The sequence below is a fragment of the Amphiprion ocellaris genome, chromosome 15 (genome assembly GCF_022539595.1).
Source record: "Amphiprion ocellaris isolate individual 3 ecotype Okinawa chromosome 15, ASM2253959v1, whole genome shotgun sequence".
In the NCBI taxonomy this organism is placed as follows: Eukaryota; Metazoa; Chordata; class Actinopteri; family Pomacentridae; genus Amphiprion; species Amphiprion ocellaris.
Window position 1 is genome coordinate 176,970 of NC_072780.1, and position 27,272 is coordinate 204,241.

General features: G+C 39.8%; 1 protein-coding gene across 18 annotated transcripts in view; it reads right to left on the reverse strand.

Annotated features, from left to right (window-relative positions):
• Positions 1-1,843: 1,843 nt before the first annotated feature.
• Positions 1,844-27,272, reverse strand: part of LOC111569233 (regulating synaptic membrane exocytosis protein 2-like) — a 62,280-nt gene continuing 36,851 nt past the window's right edge. For 9 of the 18 annotated variants that reach the window (XM_055018180.1, XM_055018181.1, XM_055018168.1 and 6 more), the window contains 20 exons: positions 24,055-24,105; positions 23,864-23,926; positions 23,717-23,776; positions 23,239-23,406; positions 20,459-20,568; positions 16,520-16,552; positions 14,988-15,440; positions 14,813-14,854; positions 14,573-14,611; positions 13,849-13,917; positions 12,822-12,848; positions 10,846-10,868; positions 10,663-10,760; positions 10,274-10,423; positions 9,825-10,009; positions 7,919-8,054; positions 7,671-7,783; positions 3,712-3,813; positions 3,373-3,512; positions 1,844-2,579 (listed from right to left, as the gene is read on the reverse strand). In XM_055018180.1, coding sequence (XP_054874155.1) covers positions 2,391-2,579; positions 3,373-3,512; positions 3,712-3,813; positions 7,671-7,783; positions 7,919-8,054; positions 9,825-10,009; positions 10,274-10,423; positions 10,663-10,760; positions 10,846-10,868; positions 12,822-12,848; positions 13,849-13,917; positions 14,573-14,611; positions 14,813-14,854; positions 14,988-15,440; positions 16,520-16,552; positions 20,459-20,568; positions 23,239-23,406; positions 23,717-23,776; positions 23,864-23,926; positions 24,055-24,105 — 2,251 coding nt within the window. In that variant the 3' untranslated portion in view covers positions 1,844-2,390. The remainder of the gene's footprint in view (positions 2,580-3,372; positions 3,513-3,711; positions 3,814-7,670; positions 7,784-7,918; positions 8,055-9,824; positions 10,010-10,273; positions 10,424-10,662; positions 10,761-10,845; positions 10,869-12,821; positions 12,849-13,848; positions 13,918-14,572; positions 14,612-14,812; positions 14,855-14,987; positions 15,441-16,519; positions 16,553-20,458; positions 20,569-23,238; positions 23,407-23,716; positions 23,777-23,863; positions 23,927-24,054; positions 24,106-27,272) is intronic. The other 9 variants (XM_055018170.1, XM_055018171.1, XM_055018166.1 and 6 more) reach the window with 9 other exon arrangements.

A 27,272-nucleotide genomic window follows, 5' to 3' on the forward strand; every position in this document is an offset into this window, starting at 1 on the left:
CACCTTATTACTGTCATAATCACTTTAGTCAGGCCAAGGTTTACAGTAATGCAGTGCACAGACACTTTCTTAAAATGTATTTCTAGTATAGTATCTAATGTATAGTGCAGCATAGTATAGTATAGTATAGTATAGTATAGTATAGTATAGTATAGTATAGTATAGTATAGTATAGTATAGTATAGCATAGTATAGCATAGCATAGCACAGTATGGTATGATATGGTGTGATATAACAGCACGGCATAGTATAGTATAGTATAGTATAGTATAGTATAGTATAGTATAGTATAGTATAGTATAGTATAGTATAGTATAGTATAGCATGACATGGTGTAGTATAGTATAGAATAGCATAGCGTAGTATAGCATAGTATTCTAAAATATTTTTTGAGTGTTTTGAGTTTAGTTTCATGTATAAAACCTTGTTAAATTAGGTTTGTGTTAGCTATAGCAGAATCTCGTACAACCAGTTATGTCAGGGACTCTTGCAGAACCATATAGAAGTGTAGTTGTGTTTAACTGCAGAACGTTGCTGAACAAGAACTACGATACTTATAGCAGAGCCTTGTAGAATCAGCTGATTCTAGTAGAACTCTGCAGAACTGTGATTGTGTCAAAGTAGTCTTGTTCAACCATAAATGTGTCAGTGATATTAAAACTTTGTAGAACCAGTTGTCTTTGATGCTAGCAGAACCTTGTTGAACGGTAGTTGTGTTAAAATTAACTGTGAAACCTGCTAAACCAGATCTAGAATCGCAGACCCTTGCAGAACCCTTTGTGGCTGTCATTCTTTCAGAACCTTGCAGAACTGTAGTTGTGTCAAAGGTTACTGCAGAACCTTGCAGAACCAATCACGGCAATGATTCTAGTAGAACCACGCAGAGCTGTAGTTGGATCAAAGTTAGGTGCAGAACCTTGTTGAACCTGAATTGTGTTAGTAATGTCTGAACTTTAGAGAACCAGACTTTTGTCAGCAATTCTTGCAAAACCTTCAAAAACTGCAGTTGCGTCAGGTAACTTTCCAATCTTGTTGAACCAAAATGTGTTAATGATATCAGAATTTTGTAGAACCAGTTGTCTATGATTCTAGCAGAACCTTGTTGAATGGTAGTTGTAGAACCAGAACTGTATTTGTGATGGTAGAACTTCGTAGAACTAGACTTGTGTCCATGATTCTAGACCCTTGTAGAACATGTAGTTGTGTCAAGATTAACTGTGAAACCTGCTAAAACACATCTAGAATAGCAGAACCTTGTAAAATATTTTGTGGCCGTCATTCTTTTAGAACCTTGTAGAACTGTAGTTGGATCAAAGTTAGCTGCAGAACCTTAGTGAACCCAAATTATGTAAGTGATGTCATAACTTTGGAGAACCACTTATGTCAATGATTTTGACAGAACCTTGTAGAACATCAGCCGTCAGAGTAGAACCTTGTTAAACCTGAACTGTGTCTGTGTCAGTAGAACTTTGGAGAACCAGACTTATATCAATAATTCTTGCAAAACCTTGAAAAACTGCAGTTGTATCAGTTAACTTTCCAATCTTGTTCAACCAAAAATGTGTTAATGATATCAGAACTTTGTAGAACCAGTTGTCCATGATTCTAGCAGAACCTTGTTGAACGGTAGTTGAAGAACCAGACTTGTGTGTGTGATTCGAGCAGACCCTTGTAGAACATGTAGTTGTAGATTAACTGTAGAACCTTGTTGAACCAGAAATGTGTCATTAACTCTAGAATAACCTTAGTTGTGTTAAGGTTGTCCGTAGAACCAGTTGATCTGTGTTACTAATGTCAGAACCCCATAGAACTGTAATCACCTTTGTCAAACAGAACCACTGAGAATCTTTGAGAATCTTTTATTTTTCAGTTTTCAGGCGACATTCTCATGTTCTCATGTTCTTTTTTCAGTTGATGCTTCTGATGTTTTTATGTTCTAATCTTTTCATCATTCCATGCACAAAACATAAAGAAGCAGACCTCCATGTTCCTGCGTCTCCATGGAAACTATCGGGTGACACACTGAGTCTGTGGTTCTGGACATGCCTCTAACAGTCACATGACTCCTGGGGAGCTGCTGTGATTGGCTGGCAGCTGGACGTCACTTGGCCTCTGCTCTCTTTTCCCAGCATCCTTTGCTGCGTGGCCCTGCCCTCAGTGGGATGGTCAGGGGTGTCGAGCCTTCCTCCTCGTCATCCTCTTCCTCCTCTTCCTCCTCCTGGTGACATCATCATGACACTATTATGTCATCAATTTGATGTCATCATGCAGCATGCAGCAGCAGAGGAGGATTGTGGGACTTTTTTAAAGCCCCGCCCAGCAACAGTATGTCCCCTCCTGCCCCCTCCCGTCCGTTGCTATGACGACACAGTCAGTCCCGCTGCTGGTTGCTACGACTTGCCGCCATCTGTCTCCTTATTGGTTAACGGGGCCAAGGCGGGGTCCACCAATGAGGTGGCAGGAAACAGTTTAAACCAGCCAATCACCATGTTGGACAGGTCTAGGTCATCCAATAGGATCTGAGCAGCACCCATGAAGGATTTATGGTCCATCCGGCCGTAGTCGCCCCAGACAATGATCTGTGGAGACAAACAGGTAGAGTGATGTCACACACACCTGACTGACAGAACTGATCAACACACCGATCAAACGATAACAATCAGCTGATCAATCAGTGATAATGACTCAAGACCTTTATCACAAACACAATTATACATAGTATAACGTGCAGTGAAATGCATTGTAATGCCATCAGATAAGAATCCCCATACAGCCCTGACACGTAGATATTTAAATGTTTTTGACTAATTTTAGGACTGTCAAAAATGCAGATTAATCCATCATCATGATTAATCTGATTAAAAATTTGAATGCAATTAATCCATCTGCAGCAGAATGACTCAAAATCTCTGAAACTAAATTTCTATTATTAAAAATTTTATGTTGTCTTGATCTTAAATTTGTATTTTATTAAACATTTTAGAGTCATACCCTTAATATATAAATTATTCTATATAATATTTTACGGCTGTCAGGTAAATTTATGTGATATAATTTGTAGGTTGTTACGTTTAATTTAGTCATATACATGATATATATATGTGTGTGTGTATATATATATATATATATATATATATGCCTTTCTTAAATCTGTTTGTTTATGTAAAATGAAACACGATTAATATAGATGAAAAATGAATGTTATTTAATTGTGATTAATCAAAATTAACCCACAGCTACCCTGTTGAATCATTTGACAGCACTAATTAATTTACATGTTGACCTGTGACATATTTGTGTTTTAGCTTGTTTTCATCTGATAGGCTGCTGCTTGTGTGGGCGTGTCCAGCCTGTGTTTGATTGACAGCTCACCTGCAGCAGCTTCCCCTCTGGGTTCTCTTCAAATTGCAGCTGCTGCTGATACAGAGGGTCGAGTGTTTTCCTCGCCAGACGAGTTCTTCTCTTCAGTACGCACTTCCCGTTGTCCATCAGGTACACTTTCACATACGGAGCTGCAACACACACACACACGCACACACACACACGCACCTGTATCAGTCACCTGGCCAACACACACTGAAAACACACTGCACTGCTACACATAAACTTAACATCCGTTCACACCGTGAGTCATGTGATGTTCTCATTAAGGATCTGGCCGAGCTCACTGATGCGCAGCATACAGGACAGTACAGAGTGTAATAGAATCACCTGGAGTGTTCTTGTTGCCCTGTTTACCCACAAGCCCTCGGGCTCGAATCACCTCCACGTCCAGACGCTCCTTCCTGTACACCATCCCGATCTGGATGTCACCTGATCAACAGACAGCCAGTCAGAGCAGCTGGAGTAATACTGTTTCATTGATTATATATAATATGTAAAAGAATCAACAGTGGAGCTGATGTTTTTTCTTTGCCTCTGGGCATTTCAGCCAATCAGAGCCAAGAATCAGTGGAACTGTAAATGTGTTAATACAGATTATTGAGAGAACAGTGACGTAAAACTGTGTGAACTGATGCATAGAAGTAATACTAAGGTAGAAATATAAACAACTAGTGATGCAAAAATATAAAACTGTAGGAATTTATGCAAAAATAATAACAGAAAAATGTAGATATTTAGATGTAAATACTATGAACAATTTAAATCCCGAAGTTTGAATAGAATAGAATATTTTATAGAAGTTCAGACAAAGTAACTTGACGTTTCTTTTTTTTAGTTCTCCTTCTCTCATCCACTGGTTCATATATTTGGACAACATCTGGATCAAAATCAAAGCAGAAGAAGTCGAAGTTTTCAGAACATATCAGCTCCATTGACAGTAATATCAAGTTCACCAGGGAGGATGTCAGGGAAAACAGTCTTTTGTGACTGCTGTATACATTAAACTGGAAGTTTACCAGAAACCTGCACTCACAGACCAATAACTGCTATTTAAGTCCTACGACCCACTAGAACATCAGCTGTGGGTTATCAGAACTTTACCACACCAGGCTGACAATCTCCCTACCAGAACAGTGGACATAAAAATTAGCATTTACACTGACAAAGCTCTTAAAACCTGTGGCTGTTCCAGCTGGGTCTTCATGAAGTCCCAAAGAGAACCAGAAAAAACAGCAAAGCATCAAAGAGAGAAGAAAAAGAACAGGTGGAACAACATCCTGTGTGTAGATGGAGTGTCTGAGAAACATAAAAGGATTTTTTCTAAATACGACATCCTGTGTACTTCAGCCTCAACGACATTTTGAGACAAAGAACTGGTTCACAGACAAGCTGTTGGATATGGAGTCCAATGCAGAGAGGAGTGCACAGACCTGTATACCGGGGGTCCTCAAGTTACCTCGGAGATCTGTTCCCACGGGTCGATGTCAGTCAGAACTCCAGTGAAAATGATGTCGATTAGTTCTTCATAAAGTCATGAATACCAACGACCTTCATGCATGTATGAATCATTTTGCTAGAAGATAACAGAATATTGTAAAGGACTGATATTGTTGTTGATGTTGAGGTTTCAATGTTTATTGTTCAGTCCCAGATTTACCTGATGTCAGTGAACGTGCCATGTTTAGTTAGCTCACCTCTGATTGGCTGAGAGTCAGCAGTAGAGAGAGCTGGGAACGGCGGCTAATTCTGGAGCTAAGTTATGGGGTTTTTCTAGTTATTCTGGCGTTGGCTACGGTCCACAGTAGCCTGTGTGAAGGTTCAATAAACCAGCAGAGAACCAGATAAAGTCTCACTCATTCATCACAGAGGGTCGCTACAATATGTTGACCTGTTTTTACAACTTGACCCATGTTGGTCGGTGTTTGGCCCTGTTCCCAGCGTTTTATTCTATCTAATTTCACTTCCATGGAGACGGATTTCCTTTTCTTCCAAGCATCAGAAGAGTCTGACTTACGCTGGGAGCCATAATGAAGGACAAAAAGTTAGTGAATGTAGCACAATCCAAGGTGGAGTACAACCAGAGAATGGAAACAAAGCTGTCTGTGTTATGATCCTGCTCCAGCCTCTGCCCTTCTTCCTCCTTTTCTCTTTTCTCCCATTGTTCCTCATCTGTTTGTTTTGACCTGTCTCTCTCTGGCTCCCTCTGTCTGTCACCTCTCCCTCATGTGTCTCTCTCTCTCCCTGTCTCTCTCCCTCCTGCTTCACCTGCCTGCACTCTGTCTTGCTGATTGCTACAATTAGTTTCAGCTGCAGCAATCAGTTAACACCATTCACCTGTTCTCCACCTCACCTCCACCTATTTAAGCTCTGCCCGTTCATTCACTCCCTGCCGGATCATCGACCCACATGCCCTCTGCTTTTGGACTCTGTTTTCACCTCCATTGGATTTCCCTCACCCTGGACTCAGTTCTTCTTTTGGATTCCCGCTAGCCCTGTTTTTTGTGCCCAGCCAGTAGCCCTAGTCTCATCTCCGTTCACCCCAGATTTCTTGAGCCTGCTTCCCTACCCCTTCTGTTCAGTTCCCCCATTTTGTAAGTACCCCTCCTTTGCTTAGTTTTGTTTGTTCTAGTTTAGTGATCTTCCGTTCTCGAATTCATAGTGTTTGTTAGTGGTTTGGTTTAGTCTTGTTTCCCCCCAGTTCAGTTTTCCATTTATGTATTGTTTTTGTTCTCTGGTAAAATAAAAGCCTTTCCTTAAATCACATTTCCGCCAGTCTCTCTATGTCTGCGCCTGGGTTCTCCAGCGCCCCCCGTAACAGTCTGATAGCGCCGTGATGACGTATTCATCTGCTCCACTTGTCAACTAGTTCCACGTAACCAGTTCTGATGTAACAATAAAACGCTGTAGGTTGAGGACGTCGTAAACCGAGGACCCCCTGTATATGTGAGACCAAAAAACTGCTTCATAAGAACAACACAGGAGAGCAGCTCCTCAGGACAAGACTCAGCAGTACACCTGCATCTGTAGGATCTCAAGACACAAAGTTTGAGACAGGAGTGAAAAAAACGATCTATGTCAAACTGGAACAGCCATTTCTAAACAGACGACGGGGTCTTCAACACCACTTACAGTCACGTCCATAAACATTTGGACATTGACACAGTTTTCAGAATTTCGGCTTTGTACACCACCACAATGGTCTTGAAATGAAACAATCAAGATGCGCTTTAAGTGCAGACTTTCAGCTTTACTTTGAGGGTATTTACATCCATGTGTCCTCCACCTTTTTAAGGGACCAAAAGTAATTGGACAGTTGACTGCTCAGCTGTTCCATGGCAGGTGTGTGTTATTCCCTCAATATTTCATTTATAAGGAGAAGATAAAAAGTCTAGAGTTCATTTTAAGTGTGGTATATGGAGTCTGGTGAGGTCAACTCTCAATATGTAGTCAAAGAGCTGTCACTATCATGAAACAAGCCTTCATTAGGCTGAAAAATCTAAACAAACCATCAGAGAGATAGCAAACACATTAGGCATGACCAAATCAACTGTTTGGTAGATTCTTGAAGAGAAAGAATGCACTGGTGAGCTCAGCAACGCCAAAAGACCTAGAAGACCACGGAAAACGAGTGTGGTGGATGACAGAAGAATCCTTTCCCTGGTCAAGAAAAATCCCTTCACAATAGTTGGCCAGATCAAGAAAACTCTCCAGGAGGTAAAAATTAACAATTAAGAGAAGACTTCACCAGAGTGAATACAGAAGTTACTTTTGGTCCTTTAAATCAGTGGAGAGCACATATAAAATGTGTTGTAATTCCTAAACCATTCACCTGATTTGGATGTAAATACCCTCAAATTAAAGCTGACAGTCTGCACTTAAAGCGCAACTTGATTGTTTAATTTCAAGTCCATTGTGGTGGTGTACAGAGTGGAAATGCTGAAAACTGTGTCAATGTCCAAATATTTATGGACCTGACTGTATCAGGTACTTATAATGCCGTCATGAGATCTCTCCCCGGAAAGTTCCACTACCATTACCAATGAGTAAACCCCTCTCCGGGCAGTTAAACAACCATTCACTCCTCGAGGCACGTGAGTTCTCAGTCATTATTGGGCCATTAGAAATACTCCCATCAGTTGGTTAGAACTGGAGAAACCTTGTGGATGAGATGTGAAATGTCTTGAACCAAAAAGAGAGGTTGAGTTGCTGTTTACATAAGATTTTAGGATTACCATGACCTGGACGACTGAGAATCTACAGAGATAAAATTCACTTGATGTCCATACCCATTGGGGGTGTGGCCAGAGTCTGCCGTCCAGCCAGCTGGGCGGGGCCTAATCCCTCCAGGAAGCCAGTGAACTGTTTGTCTGTAGCCAACTTCACTCCTGGAAATATAAGACTGAGGAGACGGAGCGAATAAAGGTCAGAATTACAGAGAAAATGTTCAGCATCATGAATAAAAGATGCATTATGGATAAAAGAAAGTGTAGACGAAGAAACAACAGGGTGATGGGGAAACAGGGGAGATTCTTACGCTCCAGGTTTGGGATCCTCGGCGTCTGGGTCTCGACTCGGCTGTCGAGTGAAGCGAGATTTAAACTCAATCGCTAAACCAGTTTCTACACTCCTTTGGACAGGAAGTCTCACCACCTTCTTCTTCTTCTCCTCCTCTGGATGGATGAAGGGAGACAGACAGAGAGGTGAATATACACTTTTAGAAGGAACTTCTCTGTGCCACCTTACAAGACAACCATTACATGTGACAAAACAAACCCTTTGTTTTATCAAACAAAAATGGCACAGAAATGGTGTTGGGTGTAATGCTGAGGGATTAGGGGTCGACCGATTGTCTGATCCCATATTCAGCATTTTTCCAAATATAAATATCCTTCTTAATAAAATAAATTCATCTTCTGAACTCCAAAACCTCCTGTTGTGTTTGACAGGCAGGTTATGTTTAAAAAAAAATCACCAAGAGTACATCATCTGTGAGAGCAAGAAACTGTAAAAACCAAAAGAATCATTAAACTTTCCATCAAAGCTCGACCCACTATGCAAGGCATTGTTCCATCAAAGAAATTTACCAAATCTGAGCTAAAAACTGTGATGATTCTAACCAACTCCCAGTGTTGTTTCTAAAATGCACTGATCAACATGGAGTATCTGCAGTACCTTCATTCTGCCAGCAGGAGGGGACACAACCATTCAGGTAAAAGAAAAAAACGAAGAGAGGCTGAACCGTTTGGGGGCATGAACATAAATTAAAGTTTGTCTAAATTGCTCTGCAGATCTTAAAAATGAACATTTTCTGGTTTCTTTCCTCTTCCGAAACAGTAAACTGAATATCTTTGGGTTGTGGACAAAACAAGACATTTGTCATCTTGGACTTCAGGAAGCACTCACCAATATTTCGCCCCATTTTCTGACATTTCACAGACCAGACAACTGATTAGTGAATCCAGAAAATAACCCACACAATGATCAACAGTGAAAATAGCCGCTAGCTGCAGTCTGACTGTCAACATTAATCCCTGATCCCTCTGACTGGTGCTAACGCTGACATTGATCATGTTACATCAGCTTTCTTTTTATAACTGTTGGCTGCTGCCAGCAGGGTTCAGTCTGTTGTTGGTTCTTGCCTGATTCTTAGGATTATAAATGACTTTAGTCTATAGACAGACACAGGAGGAGGTTACTGAATCAAAGATGCTTCTTATTACCAAAAGATTATCAGCTTCTGATTCAGATTTTACTGTGAGACAGTAATTATCCTCATATTTTACACCAGATATGTAAGATTACTTGCTGTTTACTTGGGTTTAAAAGGCTTGTTGTCTTTTCCAAAAACATTAACAGCCAGAAACTGTAAAAATAGAAGGAATCTTTGGAATTTTTAACTTTGTAATGGTCTGTGAATGCATCGTGTGCACCATGTTGTTCACTCAAATCATATTTCACTAAAATATCTTCATTTTCTAAAAACAAACTTTAACAGGGGTTAAAAAACAAAAATTTTGAGGACTGACTTCCATGACTGACTCAGCTGAGTTTTCAGATGAACTGCAGGTTGTGTTTTCACAGACCAGAGAGGAGATGATGAGACAGACTGAGATGAAAATCAAACATTCTGGATCAATAAAATAAAAGCACCACGTCTCAAAAACAGAAAACAGAGGAAAATGTTTTAAGATACCTTCAGCACGGTGAAGCATCCTCAGTTCAGAGGGTTAAAATGGGTTCAGTGCAATAAAAAGTTCAGCATTAAATTAATATCCTACATAAATGAAAATACACAAAATGTGGCTAAAGCTTTGCACTGAAAGTCCTGGTTTAGTTTCTCTGACTAACATATTATTGTATCGGCTATCATCAGCATGTTACTGATGTAGTAGATGGAGCTGGTTTGAACTGAAGGAAAAATCAGTTTTCCTGAAACCGACCTTCTGGGTTGAGCTGTGAGGCGCTCTGGCTCTTCTTTCCCAGTCCCACCATTCCCATCATCCTTGCTCCGAAGCTCGAGCGACGCTTCTTGTCGTCGTCGTCATCGTCGTTTCGACCCAACGAGCAAATCTCACCACCGACACTAGACGACTTGGTGAGAGGAGCACCAGCCGCCGGTGCTGCCCTGAAGGAGGAGAAAAGATTAGTAAAACCTGTCATTCACCTGAGAGGGAGGGGCTAAAACACCTGTCGTTCACCTGAGAGGGAGGGGCTAAAACACTTGTCTGTCACTTGATAGGGAGGGGCATAAACACCTGTCTGTCACCTGAGAAGGAGGGGCATATACACATCACGACATCACACAAACAGACAGGAAGTGGTCACCATCATTGCTGTTGCTATGTCGACTGGCTAGACTTTGGTCACAGGTCATCGGTCATGCTCTTACTTTGGAGCCTCAGGTTGCTCCTCCTGCGGTTCATCCACTGATTGGCTCTTCTGCAGCGTTGCTCCACCCTCTGCTTGCCCCACCACTTCCTGTGTCCCTTGTGACCCCGCCCCCACCGCTGCTGATTGGCCCTCCACAGATTCTGTCGCACTGTTTTCAGCCAAACAACGAACGGCAGCATGCAAACAGAGACGTGCAGAATGACGGAGAGGAAGTTCATAGAAACATGCAGTTAGCACAAATGGCATGCTATTAACATGTATGTACATCACAACACGCTAACACACATTTTAAAACCAACAGTAGAAAATAAAACATGCAGAAGGATGATTGGTGCATCGTGTGTGGTCCCTGCAACTGTTTCCAGGTCTGTGATCGTCCGTCCTCACCTGATTTTGGGGACAGAACGGGTGTCGGAGGCGTTGGACATGGCAGACACATCGCTGACATCACTGTCTGATGATTTGAAGGATAGGCTGTCCCTCATCTGGACACAGAGGACAGGTGGTCAGGTGAGCTGTGTGACATCACAGGTGTGTGTACAATGATGTAATGTTGAGGCGTCTGCTCACCTTTGAGGGGTCCTTCATCACACCTGTGGACATACAGGAGGAGTGTTAGTTCAATACAAAACACGGCAATGTCATACTATCAGCAGCGGACAGTTTGGTTAAGAGTCTACGATGTCATAGTTTGGGTTAGTCTCAGGTTTGCAGTCTTTCCTGGAGGCATGGATTCATATCCCATTTCTGACAGTAAAACTGATTTGTGAAGTTTATTTTATCTTTGACACTCTGCACAGTGATGTCTTTAAGAAAATGCTCTGGGCCAATATATAACTGAGAGAATTTTGAAGTCCATGGGATATATCTTGCATAGATTTTTATTAAAAGTAGAAAAAAACTAGTGTTTTTATGCTCATTATGATCATGTCTTTACAAATTAAACAATTATTTATTATGGAAACAATCCCTTATTAGTAAAAAATGACTGGATATCACTAAAATGTCAACTAAATAACTGTCCCAATTTAATAACTTTCTACACATCCACTTTCTAATTAGCTAACTAACTTTTTATTGAGTTGAGATAATCATGGCATATTTCTTTTTTGGCAATAATCACATTTTATATAGAAAATAAATTGCATTTGTGTCTGAGAATTACTTTCAACTAAGTTCCCCTTTACAAAAACACATCTCAAGGAAGTGTGTTAATTCCAGATCACATGACCTACTCATTTGTGGTAATTTTAGGTCTTTTGTGGTCATTTTGTGCCTTTTTGTGGCCCGTTTTCAGTCTGTTTGTGATAAATCATTTTGCAGTTTTTTGTAGTTATTTTATGTCTCTCGTCATTTTGTTTGTCTTTATATGATAATTATGTGTCTCACTGAGTCATTTTGTGTTTTTCTGTGGTAATTTTGAGTCATTTTTTAAAATCATTTTGTGCATTATTGTGGTTGTTTTGTGTCTTTGTTCTCACTTTATTTCTTTTTTAGTCATTTTCAGTCCGTTTTGCGGGCATTTTATGTGTTTTTGTGGTCGTTTGGTGCATTTTTGTGGCCGCTGTCAGTTTGTGGTCATTTTGTGTGTTTCTTTTTGCATCTTTAAATGATAATTATGTGTCTCATTGAGTCATTTTGTGTTTTTCTGTAGTCATTTTGTGTCTTTTTGAGTCTTTTTTGGTTATTTTGTGTTTCTTTGTCCGTTTGTGTCTCTCTGTGGTTATTTTTGTTCATTATCAGTCTGTTTGTGGTCGTTTTGTCTCTTTTTATGACAATTTGGTGTCTCATTGAGTCATTTTGTGTTTTTCTGTGGTCATTTGTGTTACACAAAATAACAAATTGTATCTGAGAAATCACTTTCTACTAAGTTCCCCATTAGAAAAACACCTCTCAAGGAAGTGTGTTAATTCCAGATCACATGACCTGCTCCACATGATGTCATTTCCTCCTGAAGAAAAGACTGGCCAGACTCCAGGGCTTTCTGAGTTATTTAATATAAAGTAGTCAACAGATTTACTACAATATCTTTATAAATAACTTTCAATTTCAATTTTATTCAATTGTTTATATAATATTTGTAAAAATGCCATGTGGTGTTTGGTTATAGGCGGCCATGTTGATTTAAGGCCTGAAAACAGCAAAAATGTCAACTATGATACAAAAAGTCCAACAATTATATATCGACCCTCCCCATGGAATCGGCCAGGATGCTTTTATAAAAGACATTCTTAATCTTAGTGAGAATTTTCTTGGTTAGATGAAAGTAAAAACACGCATGACGTCTTTATGTTACAAACAGCAGCACTGACGTCATGGACGGCATCATTTTCCTGACATCCCAGAATCATCAGTGATCAAGTGGCTCAACAGAAGTAACACCACGTGACGTGACGTCACTGCCAAACATAATTTTTTCAAATTTTGAACAGAGCTTCAGCCTGACATCAGCCTGACATGAAAACAAAACAAATACTGAAACCAAAGTTTAAAACTCACAGCAGCTCAGAGAGAAAATATGGAACAGATAGAAACAGAGTCTCTACCTTCTGTGCTTGCCGGTACCACCGTCCCTTCAAATGAAAACGATGGATGAAAGAAGAAAATCAACCCAACAAGAAACGACTCACAAATTCTTCAAATCACACAAAACAGACGGATGGAGGGATGAATACACCGAGGGTTTAGGATGGGGCAGTACAAGGACTTCACTAAATGTTTGTTCAATGTACAGATTTCAGACTCACTCATTACATATTATGAATAAAGTCAAATTAGCCACAATTTGTTTAATTTTCTCCTGAATTTGTTCTTTTTCTTACATAGTAATCAACAGAAACCTATTACAGTTGTGTTGATAAAAGGAAGGAATACATCATGTGACTTTTAATTTCTGTAATTTGTTCATATTAAGACAATAGTCCGCATTTATCAGCCTCATGGTATACCTTAGAGTTTGTGATGTCAGCGATTCTGGGCCCAGCTCTGTTCTCTGTGCAAATGCTTCAGCTTTATCACATAACTAGTGCACAAATCATTCAATATGCAGATGATACACCGTTCTATCTTACTGCCTATCAGCAGTCTGGCCGTCCTGTTTTGATAAGTGTCATAAATAATGATGTGTTTCAGCTGCTGACAATGTTTTAGGACACTAGGAAAGGCTTTATAGAAGGTGGAAAAAACATCCTGAAGACACTACAAGCAGGAGGCAGCATTGTACATTAATCATTGGACTAATCGGACGAATACAATAATACTGTACGAAACATTACAACTGGATCAGGGCCGTTCTAACCTAATAAATCCAGGGGTTATTATTCTTAGAACATCTGACAATTTTTAGGTGCTTTGATGCTATCTAGAAAAGCCATATACTTTTTTTTTTACTGTTGTTGCTGTACGACTAACATTTTATACTATATATTCTCTAGCTACTCTATGGTTTCATTATGTTTGAAGCGATTAAATAAAAAGCCCAACCACTGCAGCTCTGATTAGTGGCACAACGGCTCATTTTATACCTCCTGATTACCGCTGTGACTGTGTTGCCACTGGTTTCTAGTTGCTCACCAATCTTCCTGTATCCTTTTCCATTTTTGTGAAGTCTCGTCATCAGATTTTTCAGTTCCTCTGGAAATTCTTTTCCATGTGGAGCCATGATGCAGACATGCAGATAGACACAGCCCAAAACTGAGAAGGTTCTGGTGTTCACAGCTCATTTAATAAACATGTTCATGCAGTTAGGCTGAGTGTAAATCACAGGTGGACTCGGTTTGTTTCAGTGATCACAGGTTTTCTATATTGTGGGGATCACAGGCACTTTTGTTGCACCGAGTTTCTACTTTTGTATTTGTTTTCGATTGCTCATATAAGAAACTCCTCTGGTGTTGAACTTTAACATGTAAGTGATAATCCACAAGGACGTACTCATTACTGGTGCACAATTTAGATTTTTTTGAAAATCTGAACTTTGACAAACAAGTTATCAGGAATAAATTCTTTTAACTAACAAAGACACAACTAACAGAAGTCCTAACAAACACAGTCAATATTTACTATAGTACTAATACTGCTAATTACTGTGGAACAATAGCCAATCCTATGATCAATACATGGATGGATGAATAATGGGTGGAATAATGGATGATGGATGGATAGAAAGATGGAGAACTAATAGAGAGACTTAAGACCAAACTGATTCTACTTCCCCTAATCACCATCTCACCACCAACTTGTCACATGACCTAGAGACCATCTGCATACAGGTGGGTGTGGCTAACAGGTAATACCATACCATTGGCTGTTTTCTTCTGCTGGTCCTCCCATGTGACCTCTGCATCATGCAGACAGAGAGAGGTGATTGGTCAGACTACAGGGAGCACTCAAGACTCTGTTCAGGTGATCCGTCTTACATCAAACCAGCAAACCCCAGCGTTCATCATCCAGACACACCTGGACAACAACACCTGAGCAGATTTACAAACTGCGAGGATCACCTGAACGCATCATCACATCCATCTGAGACCAGACTTGCCTTTTCTAGTCCCTCCAGGCGTCGCCGAGCGTCTGTCTGGCTCTGACATAGACAGGTGTGACGTGATGAATGTCAGCATGATGAGCACATGGATGAATGAACAGTAACGATGATGATGATATGAGTTCTACTGGTTCTACATGGACTGAACACGTCAAACCTGTGATGTACACACCTGGAGTTTGTGAGGGCGGCGCTAGTGAGGGAGTCGGAGTAGGTGTCGGGGCAGGTGTAGGGGGCTGGGTGGGTTCAGGGGGTAGCTGTGTAGCGACAGGAGCAGGTGCAGGGGGCAGGGCTTGAGCAGGGGAAGGTACAGGTGTTGGTGCTGGTGCGGGTGCGGGTGCGGTTGCTGGTGCGGGTGCGGTTGCTGGTGCGGGTGCGGGTATTGGTGCGGGTGCGGGTGGTGGTGCGGGTGCAGGTGCAGTTGCAGGTGCGGGTGCACGTAGAGGTGCAGGTGCTCGTACAGGTGCAAGTGCAGGAGGTGGATGGGGTTGGACCGATGCAGGGTGCGGGGCTTGGACTCGTATAAGAGGAGGTGGCTGGTGATTAACAGGTGGAGGGGCATGATGATGTGGGGTGGGAGGGGTTATGGTTGCCATTGGTGCTCCAGTGGTGGGCGCAGCCAAAACTGATGGACAGCAGGGACACGATGAGACGATGAGCGATGCATGAAAACAAGATGAGATGATGAATGATCACATGACCTTTTATAAATGCTAACTAGTCATTTTTTTCACTTTCACCCATCAGGAATTCTAGGAAATGCCGAGGACATTGATGCTCGTGCCACAGAAGTTAGTTGACACACATGTTTCAGCACAGGAGTCAAACTTCACAGATTTTTGTGGCATTCTCAGCAGATCTGAAGCCTTTATAAGCTGAAAGATGGACTATTCATCAAATTGAGACCTTTATCAGTATTTATGCAGAAGAAGATATCCATCTGGAATCTGTGACCCTCAAGAAGAAGGTGAACTTTAAAATTTTGACTGTCATTATTTTGTGCTATTGAGCGTGAAAACCTGAAGATGATCTGAGTCCATCTGAACCAGAAGTGGATCTTTTAACAGGACAATGATCCTTTACACACTAAGATCCGACAAGGAATGATCGGAAATGAAGAAATGGAGAATCTTTGAATGGCCTTGATAAAGCTCAGATTTAAATCCTGCTGTTGTAAGATTTAAATCTGGTGTAGGTTGTAGGTTTGCATCAAAAGTTCTTGCAACTTAAAGAATTTTATTAGAACAGTGATGACAAATTTCAGCAAGCTGAGATCGGAGATGTTGGACAATTATGCAAAACACCTACAGGAAGGTATTTCTGCTAGTTTCTGATGCCATAACAGAATATTACATCTGTTATTATTTTCATTGATAGAAAAAGCCAGTTTTCCTTGTACCTATATCTGTAGCGATCAAATGTTTTGATGTCAGAAAACTCAACATCTTCCATAAGATGTCCTTAAGTTTTCCTATGAGATATATGGTTGAAGGAGCTTTTTAGTCCTTTAGAAAGTTACTGAAAAACTCAAATAAATGCTCCATGTTCAAGAATTACCCACAGCATGAAGCAGTGTTTCCTTCCACAGCTCTTACTGAATCAGTGCAGGACTACGGCTACAGACACTACAAGGTTCTCTTAAAGTACTACAGAGAGGAAGAACTGTTCTAGTTCTAAGCAGGTAAACAGGTGTTAAATCAATACCTGAGTCCACAAAGTCAGAGGGTTCTCCTCCATCTGAAAGACACAACTCAGTGTTAGACTGCTGTGACCCTCAGGGGCCTGGCTGGAGATAAAGTCTACTCTATGATGCTCAAATATAGAGGGCCCAAAGGAGCCGCTGTTGACCCCAGTGGTAAGGTCAGTTCAAAGAGGAATATTTGCTCGTTTCAGTGTTGTGTGACAGCAAACTCAAGATCTCTACAATGAAACAAGACATTTGAAAGCCTATCTTCAAAGAGCAACTTTTACCACTGTATCCAGTGTGAACACATGAAAGAGAATGAGAGGTCCAGAGAGTGTAGGTATCTGTAAAAGCCTGGCTTTTATGTAACGTACATTTTCAACTTGTATTTAAACTGTAATTTCTTATTCCTTTATTTAGAGTCCAAGTACCAAATGGTGCGAACACCCTATTAAAACCCATGGGTTTTTTCATTTACAGAGACAGCATAACGATCTCAAATTTGGCGGCCTAAAAATATTTGAAAACGTGTGAAAATTACCACACATCAGGACTGGCGAAAAATTTGATATTTTGGGGGATCTGCATAGGTGTGACCCAAAATGTCTCAATAGTGCCACCTAGAAAACGGGAACTACGGCCACAGCTATGCTGTCACCTAAAGCTATGAAATTTGATAGGCATTTGTAACTTGTCAAGATGCACAAAAAAAGTCTATAGCAACCATGCCCAAAACCCAATAGGAAGTCAGCCATTTTGAATAATGCCTCACATTTTGGACGATTTTGGACCGATTTTGCACATTTTCTAAAGCTATAAACTCAATTGGGTTAACCCCAGCAGAGCTGAAATTTCGCTTGGGGATACGGCAGTCATGGGTGATCAAAAGTTATTAAAATGCTTTACAAAAGTTTGAGGGCGTGGAAATGACAGCTAGTGGAATTTTGACGTTTTGCCATGAAACAGGAAATGCTGTCTAGCCTGTACGCTTCAGTCTGCTTCGGACTTTACATGTATGACCAGAGTCCAGCCCTGATGAATTCTATAGACCAATGTACAGTCACAGTGATAGCGCCACCTGGTGGACAGTTTTAGTAGTTCGCCATCAAACAAGCAATAGGCCAAAATACACTCTCAGTCGCAGCACCACCTGGTGGACACGCTTGGATTTGCTGACCAGCAAGGATGCGAGGACCTGTTCAACGCTGCTTGCAGCTTTCATGTTCTTATTGCTTTATACAAAATTTCAATTATTCTCTTCTTAGCTGTTTTAATGCTTAGCACTTGGAGTTGTATTTAATGCATTACTTCTGCTGTACAAATATAGTTTGATTGATTAAAAATAACTGTCAGATGAATAATTAAAGAGAGATAGCTTTGACAGTTTAGAACAGCTGCTGCCCAATGAAGGTCTTAAAACCAGATTTTTTTCTTTTTCTTTTTTTTTTTACGCCAAGTCCCTAAATGAGATTAACAAATTTGCAATTCTTTAAAAAAAAAAAAAAAAAGTCAGGAATGGTATCGAGTAATGCCAAATCTTCTGGGGCCCTTGAGCAGGAGCTGAGTTTGCCTGTTTGCTGATACACAGTGGGTCTATGTTATCCAGGTGTTCTAGTGGTGTTAATTCACAAGGAAAAAAGTGCCACACAAAACAGGATTAATCCATTTGTTTTGGTGGCAGGACAAACAGAAATGTACTTGAAGTTAGCTCCGTACTGACTGACGCCACATCAAAGAAGGTGTAGTTGCATTTTGTTCAACCATAAAACCAAAAAACCAAGTATAAATTTCACAACCCAATGTAGCCCAGGCTATAAAGAAAAAAACTGATGGCTGGTTGGAGCTGTTGAACTGCATTAGTGGTGTTTTTATACCAGTGTTACCACAAGTTGACACTAGGGGGAGCTAGTTGGCTGGACTACGCTAATCAGCCAAGCGATACTCCCAGCATCCCTTGCGGTGTTGTTTCAAGATCGTCTTGCTGATCATTCTTCGGACACGTTACTGCTATGCCAGACTCTGTTCAAACTGAGTATTTAAGAGTAGTTAACTTCGACCTTACTGTCCATGACTGAGGGTACAGTTGTCGGATTCATTGGTGAGTAAAGAAAAGTCCGCTATCTGTTGTTAGTGTTTAGGAAATTCCCGAGTGAAAAAATGTCTGGCGCTAGCCGCGATGCTAACGGATATAATGGGAAATCCCATAGGCCTATGCTAATAGCATTAGCATTTAGACCGAGGTAAAATGTGCTTAGCCATCCGCGTATTTAGCATGTGGAAGTGTGAGTATTAGTGCCATGAGGTTAAAAATGACTCTGTTACGGTCATAATGTGTAATTGAGCTACTGTAAATAACTTAGGTTAAGTTTGATGGATGTTAACTGTATTTAGTCAGTTATACTGTCTTGCTATAGAGTTAACCTTTTTCATACCGAGCTTCAGCAGTTTGCAGTGTGGTAAAATGTCATAGTGTGCCTTATAGAAGGAAATGAATAATCTCTAACCCTAAACTAGGGTAATTCATGTTGTTAATATTGTTAAAAATGTCACAGTGATGATTTGTGATGCAATTGAATTTGAGAAATTGCTGTTTGTTGTACAACAGATCTAATTGAAACTTGTGAATTCAAGCAACGGTTATAATGATGCTTGGTAGTATTTCATGCCAAGTGTTGAAGTAAGGTGTAGCCTAATTGGATGATGATATGTGAATAACACTTTATATGGTTGTATGGCCTGTCTGTAGGTCAGGTCTTGGTAAAGAGTGGATTTCTGGACTTGTCCAACATCCAGCAGAGCATCCATTAAAGGATTCATCTGTCAGAGAACTGAGATTCCATTTAACTGGATGGCGAACCAACCTACAAGAACTTGAGAGAGAAGCAAGATTGTTCCTGCAAAGGGATTTACTGCACTCACGGTGCGGTAGGACAGGTAAAAGACACACACACATCTGGATTGGACCCCAACGATCGATCCAACGACTCACACTAAAAGACTGGACTCAGGCACTGTTGTTTACGTCATTGTGCACGCTTTATTATTTTGTCCTTAATTGTACTGTCATATTTTTGTTGTGCAGTTAACCTGCACTAAGTGTGTTTATTATATACCTCTTGGCAAACTTATTTCTGTTTTGTGTCTCTTGATTGATGTTCAGACCTCAGGCTCTGAGCGTCCTATCCTTCTGATACTGGTCTATCTCTAATTTATTTATAGTTTTAATGTAACAAGTGCTACACCAACAACCAACATGACAAATCATCTGAGGCTAACCTGTGCATGATGTTCCGCAAAAGATTTTCATAAATCATATGAATACGGGCAACACCAGTCAGCTCTGAGTTTGTTCTTATCATTTCAATATAATTTTTCCGTATGGTTGAAAAGCAGGTATGAGTTCAGTCAGTCATCATATTCTTGAATCAACTGATCTAATAGATACACAGTAACGTCTGAAAACTGCAGCTATCTGTCCTCCAGAAAAGATACTACAATGTGTTTATTTACCATCTTCATTCAGTTCACGTCAAACTGAAATACTCTCCATTTAATCCTCATCTTTCAAACAATACGTCCGCTAGAAAAATCAAAAAATAAAGAGACACCAGAACCAGCACACAGGCTGCCACAGCATCAATTTTACATCATACTCATGGGAATCTGAAAACACACTATGAACTTTGCAAAATGCAGCAGTTGGAGCACAAACACCAGCCAAGGAAAGACATTAGATGACTCCACTTTAACAGGAACTAACTGGAAGAAGAATGAACTCTTTGCCTCCTAGTTACTGCAGACAGGAATGTCAAAGATCTTTAAACTGAACCTCTGAAAAACTGCATTTTTACCATTTCATTCCATTTAATGTAAAGGTCTGAAGGTTATAAAAACACAGCAGCTGATTGGTCGGTGGGAGGTGTCACCTGACAGGTGTCCAACGTCTGTAATGTACTTACTTCTATCTGGAGCTCCTTTAGGTGGGACGGTGGGCAGCTGGCGACCTCGGCGGCTGCAGATCGGTGTTCCTGTCGGACTCGTGAGGCTGGAACCACCTCGAGCGTTCGCCCTGTTGGAAGAAAAAAAAAACAGGAGTCAAACCACCAACCTGGCAAGAAGAGACTAAAGTCCAAAGTCAAAGGTGAGGAGTCTGAAAGGTCAAAGTCATTAGAAGCAGATGTTTTGTTTATGTAGATTTGGGCTTTGACTACAATCAATCAATCAATCAATCCACTGTCTCCATGGTTACAGGGATTGATTTGATCAAGTCAGGAGAGGAAAAAAGGCACAAACAATCTAGATAGAGAGTCTGGTTTGGCACTGTGCACCTACAGTCATTCCAGATGTTTTGTTGTCACGGCAGCAACAGCTGCATGTCTTAACCCTCCTATTGTCATCATTTACGGCCACCAAAAAATATTGTTTCCTTGTCTGAAAAAAATCCCAAAATTCAGGAAAAAAATTCCCCACATTTTTGAAAATTTGCAGAACTGTCAGGAAGAAAATTCCAATAATTCCTGAAAAGATTCCCTTGAAAGTTTTATTTTTTAAAAATCCCCCAAATTTGGCAAGAAAATTCTTGTATTTTCAAAAAATGATTAAAAATCTTCCAAAAAAAATCCTAAAAATATCTAAAATGATTACATATATATCACTAAAACTTCTAATATTTTCTTTAAGAAAATTCACATAAAAATATTTTGTGAATGTTCTTAAGAAACATTTTTAACATTTATTTCCACCAAAAAATGTTAAAAAATTTCCCAAAAATGTTGAAAATGTGGACATCAAAATTTTCAGGTGAAAATGTATTTTTTTCTTCACATTTTCAAACTTTAAACCGGGTCAGTTTTGTCCCGCAGGACGACACGAGGGTTAAGCCAGTCAGAACCTGCGGTGTCACACCCGTGCATTTCTGATGCCAGGTGAGAACCAAAACGCTTCAGGTCCACGGGGGCAATTTTGGACTTTTGATGGGTGACTCATTAGTGAATGAAAACATTCAGGCTCTACACTCTGATTCCACCTGATTAGATGAGCTCTTCACTGTCCGCTCCGGGATTTAGCATCTGAAACCATCATACCACAACCATCATACCACATTTCAAATCCTTGATAAAACAAGGATTTGAAATGTGCTTCTGAGAACAAAACCCACTGGTAAGTCTTTCAGGAGTCATGCAGAATGACCCTGAATTACAGAGTGCATTGCACAGCTGCTCACATTGACAGTAAAAGCATGAAAGTGACGTATTCAGTGGACACATACGGTAGATGAGCAAAAATGTTTTTTTTTCCCACTATCATCGAGGCTGCAGGTGAAGCGAGTGGAGCCTCCATTGTTCTGTGACTCTGAGCAAGGATCTTGTAGTTTGGGAGTTTTTAATAACAAATTTGCAGCTTTATGTTGAAAATGTTGGTAACATCTATAAGACCACAATCTGTACAAACTAGTGCTGTCAAACAATTAAAATGTATAATCGGATTAATCACAGGGTTGATGTGGATTAATTCTGATTGTGATTAATCAAATTAAAAATTTAATCTATATTAATCGCATTTTTGCATACGCAAACAGACTCAAGGAAGAAGGGAATATTATATATGCATGACTAAATTAATCCTCGTGTTGTCCTGCGGGTCCAAATTGACCCGTTTTAAAGTTTGAAAATGTGGAGAAAAAAAAATATTTTCACAGTGAAACTTTTGATGCCCACATTTTCAACATTTTTGGGAAAATTTTTTTTACATTTTTTGGTGGAAAATGTTAAAAATGTTTCTTAAGAACATTCACAAAAGATTTTTATGTGAATGTTTTTAAAGAAAATAGAAGTTTTACTGATATATATGAAATCATTTTAGATATTTTTAGGATTTTTTTGGAAGATTTTTACTCATTTTTTGAAAATACAAGAATTTTCTTGACACATTTGGGGGATTTTTTTAAAAAAAACTTTTAAGGGAAACATAAGGAATTATTGGAATTTTCTTCCTGAAGGTTTTGCAAATTTTCAGAAATTAGGGGAATTTGCTGAATTTTGGGATTCTTTTCAGACAAGGAAACAATAATTTTTGGTGTCCGTAAATGAGGACAACAGGAGGGTTAAAGAATGAGAATGAGACCCTACAAATTATATCCTATAAAAATTACCCAACTGATTTAAAATATTATATAGAATACAAATTTACCTGATCAATTTAAATATTAAGATTAGGACCCTAAAATGTCTTATTAAATACAAATTTAAAGATCAAGACACCACAAAATAAATAATTATAGAAATTTAGCTTCAGGGATGTTGAGTCATTGTGTGGGTTATTTGCGTTACAATTTTTAGTCAGATTAATCATGATGATGGATTAATCCACATTCGTGCTAAATTTTGACAGCTGTAGTACAAACATTTAGGTTTTCTCTGGGTGTTCAGTTCTTGATGGAGCTCTGTGAACAGCCTTTTAGAGATTAGCTGGCAGGAAACTGAACATCCAAGAATCAAGTTTCAAAAAAGTAAAAAAAAAAAAAAAAAACTCAGGAGCTCATGCAGGAAAATCAACGAACAACAAACATGCTGTAAAACAAACCAACATGAGAAAACACGTATGAAACACATGCAAGGAAAAAACGAAGATTAATCCAACAGAGAGTCTGGTGATGTCACTGTGATATAAAAGAAAAGGGGTGCGGTCAGACATCATGCTGGAGACGCGGCTGCTTCCTGATTGGACGGCTGCAGGTCACCTGGTCGGGGCAGGTGAGGGAGGGGCGGAGCGTCCGGATCTAAGGTAGGCGGAGTCGGCTCGGTCGGTGGAGCGTGAGCGCGTGTAGACGGGCCGGTCGGCCATCGCTCGCTGGTCGGCCGAGCGTGAGCGGCTGTAGTAGTCCCTCCGGTCCATCCCCCGGCTGTACCTGCACATCACCACGACAGCTGTAACCATGACAACCAACTGCACCCAAGGGCGGGTTAGTTGGTCACATTGCCATGGCGACCGGGCTGCTGTGAATCAGGAAGCAAAAAGGCACCAGAGGCTGAAGAAGAAGAAAACGTGCTGGAATTTGGCACTGCATTTCCCAGAAGGCCTCAGTGGGAGAGCGGACGCAGCAAAGGATGATGGGAGATGATGCATGGCTGACCTCTATCTACACCTACACCTGTTTGCTACACCCACAGCTGTCCGTCTGTCTGAAAGTCAGTGAAACTGTCCGTCTGTCTGTTTACCTCAGCAGCTCTTCATCATAGGCTTCTGGCTCGTAAGGAAAGTCGGGAATGAAGTCCTGACTGGAGAACAAAGAGACGTCAGAACATCAGAACCGGCTCTAGAACCTGTCCTCTAACACTACACTACCCAGAAGTCCTGGGGCTCACCTGTAGTCCTCACAGTGGCCGTTCATCATGTGGTTTGTCCAGGTGGCATTTGGACCGAAGTATCTTATGCACAGAAGAACACACATGAAGATGAGAATACTTTTACTCTGAAGATACTACTGCTGCCAATGCTACTATTACTACTAGTACTGCTACTACTATTGCAGTTCTTTTTCCTACAGTCACGATACCTGTCATAGGAATCAAGAGAGTTGGCAACAGACATTCTCCTCAGTGGTCTCCTGAATACACATAGAGACAGACAGTCAGAGCAGTACTACAACTGTAGAATAACTATACTAAAACCAGTACTACAACTGTACTAGAACTATAATATAACCAGTACTACAACAGTACTATCACTGTACTACAACCAGTAGGCCAACTGTACTACAACTGTACTAGAACTATGCTATAACCAGTACTACAACTGTACGATAACTGTACTACAACCAGTACTACAATACTAGAACTATACTACAACCAGTACTACAACTGTACTAGAACTATAATATAACCAGTACTACAACTGTACTAAAACTTTACTGTAACTGTACTACAACTGTACTATAACTATACTACAACCAGTACTACAACTGTACGATAACTGTACTACAACCAGTACTACAATACTAGAACTATACTACAACCAGTACTACAACTGTACTAGAACTATAATATAACCAGTACTACAACTGTACTAGAACTATAATATAACCAGTACTACAACTGTACTATAACTGTACTATAACTGTACTATAACTATACAATAACCAGTACTACAACTGTACTAGAACTATAATATAACCAGTACTACAACTGTACTATAGCTGTACTACAACTGTACTAGAACTATACAATAACCAGTACTACAACTGTACTAGAACTATAATATAACAAGTACGACAACTGTACTAGAACTGTACTAGAACTGTACTAGAACTATACAATAACCAGTACTACAACTGTACTAGAACTATAATATAACCAGTACTACAACTGTACTATAACTGTACTACAACCAGTACTACAACTGTACTAAAACTATACAATAACCAGTACTACAACTGTACTTTAACTGTACTATAACCAGTACTACAACAATATTAGAACTATACTACAACCAGTACTACAACTGTACTAGAACTACAATATAACCAGTACTACAACTGTACTATCACTGTACTACAACCAGTAGGCCAACTGTACTACAACTGTACTAGAACTATACTATAACCAGTACTAAAACTGTACTATAACTTTACTGTAACTGTACTACAACTGTACTATAACTATACTACAACCAGTACTACAACTGTACGATAACTGTACTACAACCAGTACTACAATACTAGAACTATACTACAACCAGTACTACAACTGTACTAGAACCATACTATAACCAGTACTACAACTGTACTATAACTGTACTACAACCAGTAGGCCAACTACACTACAATTGTACTAATTTATACTACAACCAGTACTACAACTGTACTATAACTGTACTACAACCAGTAGTCCAACAATACTAGAACTATACTACAACCAATAGTCCAACTGTACTAGAACTATACTACAACCGGTACTACAACTGTACTAGAACTATACTACAACCAGTAGTCCAACTGTACTACAATTGTACTATAACAATAGTGCAACCAGTACTACAAACTGCAGTACAACAAACTAAACTACAATACATGCTACAACCGTAGTATAACTATAGTACAAACCAGTACCATAATTGTACTGTAACTATACTACAAGTACTACAACCATACTATAACTATACTACAACAAATACTACAACATACTATAACTACAACAAATACTACAACCATACTATAACTACACTACACGCAGTACTCCAAACTGTACTACAATCTGTACTACAAACAATACTATACACTGTACAGCAGATTTACTACAATTTTACTACAACTATACTACAACCAGTACTGTGACTATACTAAAAACAGTACTTCAACTGTACTGCAACCAGTAGAGCAGCTGTACTGCAACTGTACTACAACTAGCAGTACATAGTTGGATTTTGTTCATTTTGTCATTTATTATTATAGGATAGCGTTACTTTTTACACCGATAAATCAGAAAAGAAAGGATGGTTTTACCTTGCTGACATGTTTATTATATTTATTATAAATGATGGATCAAGGAGGCCATTGAGATCAGGAAGCGGGTGAGCTGCTCCATGAACCGGGACGAGGGGGCCTACACCCTCTAATACCATGGATTCCATCCTCCGGAGACCACTGGACGGCGGGGGGCGTGGCCTATCCGACAGATTCTGACAGATCTGTCAGACAGGTCACGTGATAAAAAAGGACACGTCAGCACACGTCGGATGACGCTCTGAAGAAGACTGCAGTCGAAACATGTCAGCAAGGTTAAACCATCCTTTCTTTACTGATTTGTCGGTGTAAAAAGTAACGCTATCCTATAATTAGCAGTACAAACTCTACTATAATTATAATGCAAGCAGTAGTGCAAATGTAATCCAACTGTACTATAACTCTACTGCAACCAGTACTACAAACTACTACAACAGTACAGCAAACTACACTACAGTTCATGCTACGACTGTACTATGACTATACTACAAGTACTACAACCATATTATAACTATACTACAAGCAGTACTCCAAACTGTACTACAGTCTGTACTACAACTATACTGTAACTATACTACAAACAATACTATACAATGTACAGCAGCGTTACTACAACTACTACTGTGACTATACTACAAACAGTACTATCCACTGTACAACTTTAGTACAACCTTATCACAACTATACTACAACCAATGCTGTAACTATACTACAACCAGTATTTCAATTGTACTGACACCAGTACTGCAGCTCTTCTGCAACTGAAGTACAACCAGTACAACATACTATACTACAATCCATGCTACGACTGTACTATAACTGTAGTGCAACCAGTACCATAACTGTACTACAATTATACCACAAGTAGTACAACCATATTGTAACTACATGCAGTAATCCAAACTGTACTACAATGATACTGTGACTATACTAAAAACAATACCATACACTGCACAACAACTTTACTACAACCTTATCACAACTATACTACAACCAGTACTACAGCTGTACTGAAACCAGTACTTCACCTGTACTGCAACTGTACTACAACTAGTAGTAAATATACTGCAACCAGTACTACAAACTGTACTACAACAGTACAACAAACTATACTACAATCCATGCTACTACTGTAATATAACTACACTACAAGTACTACAACTGTATAACTATACTACATGCAGCACTCCAAACTGTACTAGTCAGTACTACAACTATACCGTAGCTATACTAAAAACAATACTATACAACAACTTTACTACAATGTTACCACA